Here is a 13,737-nt window from a genome sequence, read left to right as displayed (position 1 = left end):
TAGATTCGAATTAATGCTATGTATCATGTATTGTTGCAAAATTTATTTATGTACGATTCAATTCAGTGAATATAAACAATTATGTGTATATATTATTTTGTGTAACATTTTTTTATTCTCTCCCATATTTTGCCATATTTCATTTATCATATCCTTAGATTTTTCTTGAATTTTTTGTAATATATATCTTTTTAATGTATATATTTATATATGCATGTGTGTATCTATTTTATTATATATACTTATTTTTATGAAGTAAAGGATCATGTCTGAAGTTACTGCTTTATTAACACGAAGTTAATACATGGTGAAATGATGTAAAAAGATTTACATCATGGGTGAAATCATGGTAGAAATTACCATGGGTGAAATTACGTAATCCCACCATGAAGTAATACGCGTTTAGAAAGAAGATTGATAGTTGTGATAGAATAATGGGCGCAAGCCGTTATAGGCTTGTCAGGAATATCCAAAAAAACCCGTGAAAATAAATCACGAGGTTGAACATTGGAATTTTTGTTTTGGAGTATGAACAAATGTTCTTTATGGTTTTTCTTGGCACTTGTAGGCTGCATCTGTGAAAGGTTTGTCGTATTTAATAAAGATGTACAAGAGTCATTTAATTAACTGAAATGTCTAAATTTATTTAACTTTGTGGAATATGGATATTTTTTACCAATACTTAAGTGACGTTTTGATAAATTTATATCAAACGCAATCGCGTTATTACGCGTATTTACGAATTGACGTTTTTAATGCATTTTTATTATTTATTTTATACAATTTGTGACAGGGTAATCGAGGTTAAATCTTTTAAACATGGTCAAAAAACTGGTACCGTTTTATTTGAAAGAAACGATTATGGAAAGCAATGTTGGACAAGCGAGGAATTTATTATTCTTAGTAGCCGGAGAATGTTTCAAGATATTTTACCTAATGTAAGATTCAAATTTTCTAAGAATTTTCTATATATCCATTCAAACTGTATTATAAAAATTGAAACAGTATTTTATCATTTTTGAAAGTAATAAAAAAATTTAAGAATTCGATTCAAAGAGAATGCATTTCTTAATTTTTTGTAATTTATTTATAAATTGATTTGTAATAAAAGATCGATATATTTTGGTAGAATTCTAATAAGAATGTTTAAGGAATTTTAATCTTCTATATAATGAAGAATGAGTGTCCCGCTTAAAGATATAAGCATACATATAAATTTTTAAGGGTGCGTTCTATTTTAAGTGCAATATGCACGACGTATTATTTTATTCTCATTTAATGTTCACTGAACAACAAAAGTAAGATGACACATCATGCGTATCATGCGTGAAACGGAATGCACTCTAAGAGTTTCCTTTCCGCCAGGTGAATGTCATCGATCCTCAGAATGACCAGTACATAGCGCACCTTATGGACTATTTTCACATATGCTTGGAAAGCGTACGGAGGCTGTCCGTTGGCAAAACGAAGCATTTGATGCTGAAAGCTTTGGCGGATACTTTGGGCGGTTATTTGCGAGTCTACATCCTCCCCGTCACGAGGCACTCATATTACGCGGGTAACATTAAGTATCGTAACGCGAAGATGCTGTTCGAGCTTTTTGACGAGCTGAAGGTATTTCTTCGGTCCAACGGCGCCGGTTGGTCAAATCCCAGCAAAGATATTCCAAATGTCAGGATTCCTCCTATTGTAATTACACCACCGAAAACGTCGGTTGCCTGTAATGGGTTTATCACGTATTCGTCGTGTAAGTGTGATTGCTATACGGGATCTACAATAGAAGTCGTGACGGTTGTAATAAATTGATTATTTATAGTTGTTAATTATTCTTCTCATATTCGACTGTGATTGATTAATTTTTTACAACTTAAGACTTTACGATCGCTATAACTTCTATTGTAGACTCCGAAGAGATAACTATCTAATGTAATCATGGGGCAGAGTCCTCGAAATTATTATAAAATCCATACCAAATCCTTATGTATAATCCAATAATTGCATGTGCAACTACGAGGAATAATCGTATAATATTAAGTAAAATCATTATGAGTAATAATAAGGGCAATGAGCCAAATACTAAACGCAAGAAAAATTTTTCAAATTAAGTATAATATAAAATTTAAACTTTAATACAGACGTTTCGACTCCGATCGGGTCATCTTCAGTGTAACAAACATAAATAAATTATAAAAATTTCGGTGTCGCTAATCAATAGATAATGTCAGGAAATTATTCGCATCTTGAAATTGTAGTCCATCATGTAAAAGTTAATCCAATACAGTAAATTCAATCTAATAAAATTTATATAATTTGTCATAAGAAGTAAAATCGTTTATTAAACCAAATAACCTCATATATAGTGAAAAGGATTGTTGTTTATCAAATGAAACCGTATGAAATCGAATGAAATCTATGTTATAGCCTGTGAGACAATATTTCGGCTGGTGGTTACCTCCTCGGTAGACTTTACGTTAATCTTTCGCAGTTCAAAGAAATAAAAACAAGATGCATATTAAATATATATTATTTCAATACTTAATTTTTTAAGCAATAAGTATAATATTTTATGAAAGCGGTAAACATAGTCATGGTTTTTTGTTAATTGAGAAAATATCTGCTTGCAAATCTAATTGCAAATTGAAAATCAACTTAATTGAGAAATTGTAAAAATATCAGTCTAATAATTTGTTACTTTCTTGAATAAATGAGAATAGCTTTAGGATATGACGATGGTAATTATCGAAGCTTCACGTTCAGAAAAAAGAAAAGGTCTACAATGAAGCAGGGACATTCGAGGCGTGCAGTCGATGGTAAGAACAAAAAAACGCGCTTAACTTTAAACGACATTTGTATATCATTTCAGTATTTCATGTGGCTGACATACAAATGAAAGCTAAAAGTAGTGCCATTACCATCCAAAGAATATTTAAAAAAAAATTAGAAATTATTTTTGTATATAAAAATTTGTAATTTACATAAATAAAATAAAATTAATATAAAAAAATTAAAAACAGATAAAAAATTACAGAACTCTTAATATTAAAAATGCAATAGTATGATATACAAGGCTTATAAGAACCTAAAAACAATAAAAAATTTCCGTAATTAAATCAATATAAATGTATTAAATTTAAATATAAAAAATTACAAAAAATAATACATTCCACGCTACAAAAAATATAATATATTACACACAATAAATTAATATAATTGCCTATTCTGTAAAAAGAGTAAAGATGAAATTGAAACTATTACTGTTTATACAAAATTTGCTAAACATTCTTTACGACAGCTAAGCTGTTCTATATCATAATTTATTTTTAAAACACCACAGATTAATGTTAATCGTTACACAATTTTTTATTTTATCAAGGTTACGATAACGAGGGTACGACAAGCGAAGTTATGATACCCCTCCCATTTCTCGATAATGAAGCAGAGCCTAATAGGTAGTTATTGACTGGTAATCTTGAAGAATGCCTTGACGGCATTCAAACAGCTTCAACACATTATTTTCTATCTAGCATCGCATTGCCCTTCAAAACTGACAGCCTACAATCATTATACTCGGAAAAATCAGCTTTCGCCCTCGTCAAGTACTACATTGCCAGCGTGAAGTGCATCACTTCGCGATCGAGCACGAAAACGCGATTGCGAACGTTCAACAAGGACTTTTATGCCTGGTTGCAACAATCTGTGAGCAAAAGATTGATATGACGAAATATATATATATATATATATAATATATGATATAATAGTATACATTATATAAAATACAATATTTATGTAGAAAAAATTCTAAAGTTCAATCTGTAGATCATTACGTTAAAAGAACACCACGTTTTATTTCTCTTTTCTATTTTAAAACTGTTGACGCTGTTGCTTGAGATTAATTTTGAATAAGAAACAACTAAAAAAACAGATATTTTTGCATTCCAGGTACGTCGACACTTAGATGACGAGAAATGGTATCCAGCATTCGGTGGTGTCCTTCGAGTACTGGTTACTTTACGAGAAACGGGTAATATTTTATGATGGTCTTCCGTTTGCCTGCGATTCGCCGCGTTTGAAAATTAACGAGACCAATATGTTATTCCGTTTAAGCGTTTGTATAGCTAAGAAACTGCAGGGCCCTCTGCAACATTTCTCTGACCGTGTTCGCGCAAATTTACGCGCGATTTCATCGTGCGCTTTCAAGGGGATTAAAATATAAACGCATGTCCATTAACCCTTTGATGCATTTCGAAGATCAAAATGACCCTCTGTGTATTTTGCTTCGCATAATTTTCTTATCACGCATATAGATTCCCGAAATGTTTCGCTTTATTTCATAGTCATGAAATGTGAGAACATTAACAGTCTCCTCTAGGTCCTATATTTAAAATATTAAAATGGAGAGAAAGTTAATTAATTAATGAAATGATCGATTTAAAAGCTGTAATTCTTAATATATTTATACGCCAATAACATGATACACCAGTTTTTTTTTTAAAAAGCATATATAAATACGGTTATTTTGTGTTTTTTCTTACAAATGATTTTACAGCACATTTTTTTGTAACTTAATGTCTTATAATTAGATATCGGAGGCGGTATTATGAAGAGTAGAACAAGTGGTACTTATCAAGTTATGCCCAAAGTAGGTATGGAACGTGCGAGTCAAACGGACGAGAGTGCGTCGTTGCTTTACAAAGGAAAGGGAGAAAGTAGGTTACTCCTTCGTGAGACAACACAATTTTTTTTGCCTTGGCATCTGTATCACCTTAATAACATTACTTTCTAATTACTCGAAGCATAATTAAATTGTAAAATAATGAAATTTATGCCAATTTTCAATTCAGAGAGTACAATGACGCTTGGACCTACGGAGCTCGTGATCATAGCGATAGTATCCGTCCTGGTGATATGGTTATTGGTGGGTTTGAGCTTAGTGTGCTACAGATTTCTCACTAAACCTCCCGAAGGTTGCTCACCTTGCGAATCAAAAACTACACCGTACGTTCAAGCATCGCTTTCTTCTACTCACTTTTTTTCTGCATCGCTTATTATACCTGCGGCTTCCTTGGAATTGTCTATACTGATTTATCTTAAGTCGTTAAAATTATTTTTTATGATTTAAATAATTATCCATTCTTATTATATGTTTTAATTTTACACACTATAAACATATGTATTATTCTTTCATTTAATATTATAAATTTATTACACAATATTCAAATTCATTATTTAAATTTTGAATCTTCTTGTGACGTTTCTTCTGCGAGAGAACGACTGCTTGAAAAACCCTGCAGTGATATTCAATTCGTTCTTTTCTTTTTAGATTCGCAGTTCTCTATGAAAACTCAGACTATTGCCAGCCGGATACGTGCCCCTCGAAGTTGCGTAAGGGCGTGGTTGAAAAATTGAAGGAATGGTGGAGAGATAGGTTTGGACGATGCCCAGGAGGATGCCAGGAGCACGCGGACGAGGAACGTTGCTTGGCTGAAATCAGTTACGGCAGCAAAGATATTGTCAGCGATAGCAACAAAATTTATTCGTAAGCTTATTTTTATTTTACCACATTACTCTGCATTATTTGCATTAAAAGAATATTTTTTATCAGTAATATTAGAACAGAAAGTTTGTAATTGTATTGATCTTCGAATCAATTATATCGCATTGTATATTATAATATTTAAGTTTCAATTTTACATTGAAATACTTTGATATATATTTACAGGAGAAAGAAATACACTAAATCTACATCAGCTCCACAATTAGGAATATCCAGAAGTCGCACGGTTTTCAAAGTAAATGATTATAATTTTTAGTTTATTTATAGCTAATATAGTAGTAAGTAGTGCATAAGCAAATGTGTGTGTTTTTAAACTTTTTAATTGTGTTATTATTAGTTATTAGCTTAGTAAGCAAGGAGCACTTTAAGATGCAGTAATGATGCTGAAATGGTTCAAAGTGTTTCTTTCATACCGGAATAGATAGCAAGAAATTAAAATTAATATCATTTTATACGGAAAGAATATGGTTTTGATAAAGAATTTTTGTATTATATCCCAGACAACACAGAACATCCATTGGACATCTAGACTTGGTTTCAATCTGGCCCAAACGTCCGTAGATTTAGTACGAATGTTTTAAAAACGTAAGTCATTCAACGTACAAAGTATGTTTACATTTGAACGTTTAAAAAATGTTTATCTCATGCAAAAATTTTTCTAAGTCTGCTCGCGACGTGTTGCTTTCGCTGACTAGCCAAGTGAAAATTTTTTTAAGATCGCACGAGAAGTTTTATTTTTGTTATCTCTGTAAATTAAAGCTTAGTTCAGACAGCACGCAAACATCAAGCAACAATAGCTTGCTGCTCACAGTGATAAGAGTTAGGAATCTTTTGCTTCCAGCGTGCAAATTTGTCTGGAAATTTGTGGTCTAAAATTTGTTTAATATATTAATTTAGTTCAGTTTTAGTCCATTGGAGTCCAAAATGGTAACACTGGATGTTTTTGGAACGTTTTTAAAATATCCATGGATCTAATCTGGATATTTTTAAATGTCCAAACGTCCAACATGTATTTTTTAAATACATTTTTCAAACATTACTGTATTGTCTGGGATATAGAATATAGATATCAATTAGAAAATATAAGTTTTTAGATCATTAAAATAATTTATGATAATGCTGCAAAAAGATTTCAACATTCCAGTTTGAATGTTAAAACATACATAATTATTTCGATGGTCTAAACAAAATTATTTTCTAAATTTGTATGTACCTAAGTTTTTAGGTACTTCAGCAGAACTGTTTTTTCTCTGTATAAATATCTATCTATTTTGTGCAATATTTATGCGTTTTATATAATTACGAAATTTGCATATAATTACGAATTTTATCCACAGCACAGCGTTTGCTATAGTTCCGAAGGATCAACCACCTATTCCGATAGTCCAGCCAAGCTAAGGTAACAATTAGAAAATAAATAACGATTTTGAACGTTTGGATACGAAGATATAAAAGGATTGTATTACTTCTTTAAGATGTACCATTTAACTTTAGAATATTTCTATTATTTAATAAAAATTACACCTCAATAGACACGCGAAACTTTCTAATCTCGCATGGTTGCACGGTACGTGCGGTAGTCATGAGAAGAAACGCGAAGATTGTTTTGCTTCACGCCCTGTCGGGCCATTAATCTAATTGCATTACAGTCGACCGCGCCGAAAACACACCCCTGATGTTCCGTCGCTCCCAGCTTCTCTTTCCCGCGATCGCGTGCGCGTTCAGTAACTTTTTCTTATTCTCCGTATCCTAATTTTACGACTCTTAACGACAGCATCGGTATATCATTATATTGGGTGTTTTCCAACAACGTACACAGATGACACAGTGTAACACTGTGTCTTACACAAAGTGTTCCAACTGTGACACAGTGTTACACTGCTCGACACTGTAAAAAGCTAAGTACGAACGTGTAGAGTATGCCAGTGTTACCAATTAGAGCTCTATCGTTCCAACAAGTCTTTACACAGTGGAGCACAGTGTAACGTTTCTGTGTCCTAGCTGGAAAACAGCCATTGTTATTGCACAGTTGGAAAAAAAACTTAAAAATAATAATAATAATATCATTAACTCGTCGTTAATGATTAACGATACCGAGCTGTCGTCAAGGCTCGGTTTCATAAATAGTAAAATGAACTTTAATTTCGGTTCGACTTTATTATGTAGAGAGAAAGTTTTCGCGAATTTTTTTAAAACAATTTTTCTTTCTTAAAACAAAATGAATGGTACAATGTGTGTAACCAACTCTTCCTTCGACGCATACATACAGCCATCTATCAGTATGCGCGGGAACTTTCTCTCTTTACACCCCTTTTTCTAATTCCTGCTTCTACCCAGAAATTAACTCTGATCTCGGTTTAACTGACTTTTCATCCTTTCTTTTAATTCTTAGAACTAAAAAAAGATGAAAAGTTGATTGAAAACAAGATTAAAATTACGATAACACAGAAACGGACATAATTCTTGGAAAAAGATAAATTAAAAAGAGTAAATTAAATTGAGATTAATTTATGGAACCGCGTCTATGAGTCACAAAATCGGATTGGATGGATTTCCGACCAAAAAGGGGTTAGTTACAATGAAATACGCGAGTAAAATTCAACACTTGTTGCGAACAAAACCGAGTACGAGCGACGCGAACGCCGGGCGGCGTGGAAGTAAGGAAAATGGAGCAGCGCGGCGGTTTTATCAACGTCCCCCCCAACGCGCGCCATCTTGTACGCGCATGCGCGTCTTTCGAGCGACGCCGAGACCGCGCGAAGTTAGCAGCCGGCCGGCAGTCTCGTGCGACATCTCGACTGACTCGTTGCGTCCTGTGTAGTACGTGAAGAGACGTGCGGGAGTGACACGCGTCGCGAGACCGGCTCAACGAAATTAGACAAATCGAGCTGTTTTCGAACGGACGGGTACAATTCGAACGGTCGGCGAGGGCGTCGTAAAACGGACGTGAACACTTCGTTTTGACAAAACCGCGCGTGCTGTTCGCTGTTTCGCAACCGATGACAATAGAACTGTTAAGTGCGACGCGTGATAGTTGGATGCCTCGTGCGAACAATATCCTCTTTCGCGAGCCTCGCGCGACGTTTCTATCCGTAACGGATCGTATAGAGTGACGTTGTAGGTTCTTCGATTCGAAGAAGGAACGATCGAATTCTTTCGCGGAAAGAATCGCGGTGATTAGTGCGGCCATCGCATTTTTTCGCGTATCATCGTTCGTCGCCGATACGCATCGTGCACTTTTTGCTCGCTTATTAACCGCGTCGGGGGGGGGGGACAGAAATCGGAATCGTCGGTGTTAAGTGCTTTTCCCGAAAACTCCGATTCGCGGAAATTCGCGCGCGTGGACGCCGACGGAACGTCGCGGTTTGATTCGCCGTACGGCGGCGGCGCGCGCGCGCGCGCTCGCGCATGCTCCATTTTGAGAATTTGAAATTTTGCGAGTGAACGAATTTGCGCTCGGAGCTACGTTCACGCGGTTACGTGTACATTCGGGACTGTTCCTCCGAGTATGTATACCACGGCGGGATTCATGTGCTTCCTCGTTTCCGCGCGCGTCTACAATTGACTCTTTGTGTGCCATTGTCTTGTGCGCTTCGCCGTGGGACAACATGTCACGCCGAGGTCATCGCCAGTTATTCATGCTGCTCTTCCTGCTCCTCTTCGCGGGCATCTTGAAAGGTGAGTCTCTTGTGATGTTCGCGGGTTCAAATTCCCATTATCCGACGGAGCTAATAGAGTGTATTTTAGCTCGTGTCTTATCTGTTAATGCAATGATAACGGAATTCTAAAAATGTTTCTCGATCGAGATTAATTTTTCTTAACGTATAATCGCTTGTGTAATTATGCTCAATTTTATACCAGCTATTTAAATTTGAATTTTTTTCATTTAATCGACTTTTTAATACATATATTTTGCAATCGTGTATTATTATTTAGACTGTTTCGAATAATCTTAATGTTTTCCGAATACCGTCACAAAAGAGAGTACAAATTTTGCCGCGATCGTTCAAGGATTGTTTTATTTCTGCATTTTTCTTACGTATTTTTTGTTTGTTTGTGAAAAGAGAAAGTTATAATAATAACACTTAAAAAAAAAATTAATAAAAAATAGTGCATTGTGTATATATGAGATAAAATTAATAAAATCCTTATTTACATCGTTACGAAATTACTGTCGGGGTTATTCAATCATTTAAAAATTAAGACAGAGAGTTAGATCAATAACTCTAAATTAAATGATTATAACAATTTTCGATTTCTATGAAAAAAAAAATATATAAGAAAATGTATATCAGTTGTAAGATAAAGGTGAGATCTTACTATTTAAAAGCGTGCGGTGGTGTTGGTTGTCGGGATGGATGGAGCCGGCTTCGGAATGAAAGTTCAAGTACAATAAACGAGAATATTTATTTCACTCACTTCACTTCTGTTCATACAGATTATTACAGTCAAAATTCAAAAACGTAGATCACTGACGATATCAAAGATAGATAACCGAGGTGTAACATTACCTCGTTACCGAATCCGCGAGGGAATAGCGAGATTTAACTGACTGAACAAAACGACTAACGCGAGAGTGCCGAAATCTCGTCTCCAATCCACGGCGTTCAGTTAGCTGAAATTCCTTTCAAGTCGTCTAAAAGTCGCGCTCTGTTATTCTTAATTTCTCATCTTCATTGATCAACAATCTCTCGCGCCAAGTATTCGTTCGACGCGATTGACAATATTATTTATCCGACCGATTTGCCTTGAGTATAAAAACGGATCGGAGCAACGTGGTAATCTCGAAATATCTTATACAGTATAACGGTTTCCCAAACGATCGTTCCAAACGAAAGTGAAAAATATACCATTTTTATTCGCATACACTTCAGTATGATAATAACTGAAACTTTTCACTAACGATACATTAACGATATACATATTAAGTAATATTAACGCTGTTATTTTGTCTCCAAATCTTTTATCATCCGCTTTATCATGAGTTTAATCGAAAGAGTTCTTGAAGCATGCGATAAAGCAAATGTTTAATCTCCACTCGAAATTTGCGATTGGTCGAAACGATTTGAGAGTACTTTCAACTTCTGTTCTTCTTCATAAACATTCAACAAGTGGCGACAGGTCCACTGGTTCGTGCGAGTTAAGTTCACGAGAGCTTTTCAAATCGCTCGAACTCCGCGAGGACTTTTCCTGTCGTAAAATATCGGGTATAATACTACAATGATCAAAATGTTCCTTGTTACGCGTGCGGTGTTTACGCGTTTCACGTAGACCTTTTATGAATTAAATATGTACATAGATGTGAAATGCAACGGTATGTAAATTATTTTACAACATGAAATTAATTATTAATTGGCAGATATCATCAATTTTAATGTAACATTTATTATAGCAAGTCAACTAATTGTATATGCAATAGTTTGTTGAAATTTTAATTTGCATCGATCCTTAACGTACTAATCAACATCATAAACCACAATTTCATATTTTTTAATATTTCTACCTTTTTGACTGATAAATTCCATTTTACGTGCAAATTACTAGATTTGTATTATATATTAATCGACAGATTCCAATAATCGCAGTGTTCGGTTTTTCTACTAACATTCATAAATAAACGAGCACGATCAATTATTGACTAAAGAATTAAAAGTTTCTCGAGTGGAAAAGGCACTTGGATTATTTATTTTGTTAAGACATCAGTATTTTGCAATAAAGTATTGAGTTATTGTTACTTGAATTGCATGATTTTCGTGTGTACGTAACAGCAAACGTTTCATCGCTCGCAGACGTTGTAATTTGTAAACGATTTAAAGCATTTCATGCTCCGTTAGCCACGGTAATAGGCTCGCTTTTAATTACCGTCTAATGTACTCTTACCGTCTCCCTTGACACCCACTCTGGTCGCGTAACAGGCAACGCTTTTCGTTTATCGATGGTTGCCGCTCGTGAGAGGTGAATTTCTGCGACAAGACTCTGGACCAATTTTTCCTGCCTTATTTTCTACCCCCAAGGCTAATAGATTTACTCGACGCGTTTCCCAGAATATTTGTGCGCTTAAATTAATCGAGGGCTGGTAAACGCGTCTTTTTCTTTCTATTTTGCAATTCCATTTTTTTCCGTATAAAAGTCAAGATTGCTTTTTTATAGTGTGTTTCATAAAGCACAATGTAAAAAATTACAATCTATTGATGTTTTCAAAAGTTTTTTCGTCGATATTATACTAATTGACATCGCCAATGAATAATTGTCATTGTCCATTTTTTAAAAGATTGTCGTATGATATTATTTATCTTCATTTTAAATGCATGGAACATATAATTTAAAAACTCTTCAAGCACATATATATATATATATATATATAATACATTTGGTTCATGAACTTAAAAGAGAAAACATGTAGTAACGTATTCATGAAAAACGCTACAATCTCGTGAATATTCATTAAATGTTAAAAATAGCAAAGGAAACGATATATAGACCTGCTCATGCACACATTAAATTTTTTTCCGTACCGTATACACCCTATCGATTCAATAATGCGATAGCGTTTAATGAAATTAGCGCTACGGATGACTGAATTTCTGCATAATATTATAACTGTGTTTATACACAGCTATTAAATTTTAAAGAACCGTTTTAATATATTATACGATAAACTAGTGGATTTTAATATCCAGGGTACGATGGAATAGTTTGGAATGAATTCCGATTGGAATTATTTCATTTTCTTTACAATAGAAATAATTTACACAGAAAAAAATTTTGTTAAAATATCTAAAAGTTTATTTAGATACATATTTGAAAATAAAAAATAATTTTGTTCGCCATCAAAATAATTATAAAATACTTACGTACGATAAGTAAATAATAATAAAAAAAGTTTTGACATTCTATCAATTAGCTTAAGAATTCTAGATAATTTTGATGATTCAACAAAATTATTTTTAGATCTATATATATCTAATTAAATTTTTAGATCCTTCAACAAAGCCGGGATTCATTCCATATAAGGAATATAATTAAAGAATTCCAATCGGAATCCATTCCGAACAGTTCTATGATACGTTCTTAAATTGGACTCTCAGTTAGACAATTTCTTATAATTATAATCGAATTAATTTATATATAATAGAAGGTTGTTCATAAAAATTCTTTTAACATTACAATGCGCACTAAATATGTAAATTATTACCATGATCATTAAAATCATGGCGAAAGAGTTCTTATTTATTTTTTTTCTTTTACCACTTATTTATGCGTTCAAGTTTCGAGAGGCGCGACTTTATATTGGCTTGTAAATAACGGATATTATGCGCGGCGACGCATCCCCGCGTTTAAAGGACTCCATCGGACGTTATTTAGAGCTCAAAGGGAACAGCGCGAGACGTGACGGCACAACGAAATATCACATTGATGATGCCAAACAAACGTGTTGGAGAAGGGTGAAGAAACTCGTAAGTTTCCCTCAGAGCTATTGTCACTGTTCGCGAAGTTACGGGAGTTCTATGCTAATACTTTTCTGTCAGTAATTAGCAGCCGAGTCGTCTCATTATTTTTACCCGCAATGTATTTCACTTTTTCTCAATGCGAACAAATGTGCTAATTTATTTTAACTTGTAAATGTCACTGATTATTATGCAAAATAAAATAATACATAGTTGAACTAATATAAATTTTTAAGAAAGGAAAAGAGAAATTGATTCTAAATTTAGTAAAATATTTTTCTATAAGAGGCACCTTCAATTTTTAATAATTTTTAAAAGTATATATATAATAAAAAGAAATTAAATTTCTTTGAAATACAGGTACATTAAATATATAGATAAAAAGTGAATGAAAAATATGAATGTAAAAAAAATGAATAGGAATGTATCTGAGCATTCGACCTAATTTCGAGCAAGCATTGAAACTCTTTTTTATTCTTTTTTATCCCTTTTATTATTGACAAGTTTATTTTAGGATACGAAACAGTATATGATATAAATAATAACATTGAAATGTGGCGTAAATGCTTGTACGTGCAATGTATGATCTAAAAATAATCATATACATATAATAGCATATTGTAACGAATTTCATTTCTTCACACAATACGCTGCTGAATATATTACAACTTTTATCAAGTCTCTTATACTAAAAAAAGATTGAGGCAAAAATAAGAGAACGCTGCGTTTCTTTAA

General features: G+C 33.5%; 1 protein-coding gene across 1 annotated transcript; it reads left to right on the top strand.

The window, feature by feature from the left end:
- Nucleotides 1-918: 918 nt before the first annotated feature.
- LOC108777016 (uncharacterized) lies at nt 919-6,135 on the top strand. Its single transcript, XM_018543798.1, has 11 exons — nt 919-938; nt 1,366-1,747; nt 2,715-2,810; nt 3,374-3,449; nt 3,525-3,696; nt 3,940-4,021; nt 4,581-4,706; nt 4,842-4,995; nt 5,321-5,536; nt 5,720-5,789; nt 6,055-6,135. Exons 2-11 carry the CDS (start codon nt 1,411-1,413, stop codon nt 6,133-6,135), a joined length of 1,410 nt encoding a protein of 469 aa, XP_018399300.1. The 5' UTR covers nt 919-938; nt 1,366-1,410.
- The last annotated feature ends 7,602 nt before the right edge of the window (nt 6,136-13,737 follow it).

The sequence above is a fragment of the Cyphomyrmex costatus genome, unplaced genomic scaffold (assembly GCF_001594065.2).
Source record: "Cyphomyrmex costatus isolate MS0001 unplaced genomic scaffold, Ccosl1.0 scaffold4, whole genome shotgun sequence".
NCBI lineage: Eukaryota > Metazoa > Arthropoda > Insecta > Hymenoptera > Formicidae > Cyphomyrmex > Cyphomyrmex costatus.
Note: the sequence above shows the minus strand (reverse complement) of the source record. Positions and strands in the feature narration are given on the sequence as shown.

Coding starts and splice junctions, on each gene's coding strand:
- LOC108777016 (XM_018543798.1), top strand. CDS start 1,411: ATGGACTATTTTCACATATGCTTGGAAAGCGTACGGAGGCTGTCCGTT. Junction 4,707..4,841: donor TTACAAAGGAAAGGGAGAAA/GTAGGTTACTCC, acceptor TTTTCAATTCAG/AGAGTACAATGACGCTTGGA. Junction 4,996..5,320: donor TGCGAATCAAAAACTACACC/GTACGTTCAAGC, acceptor TTTTCTTTTTAG/ATTCGCAGTTCTCTATGAAA.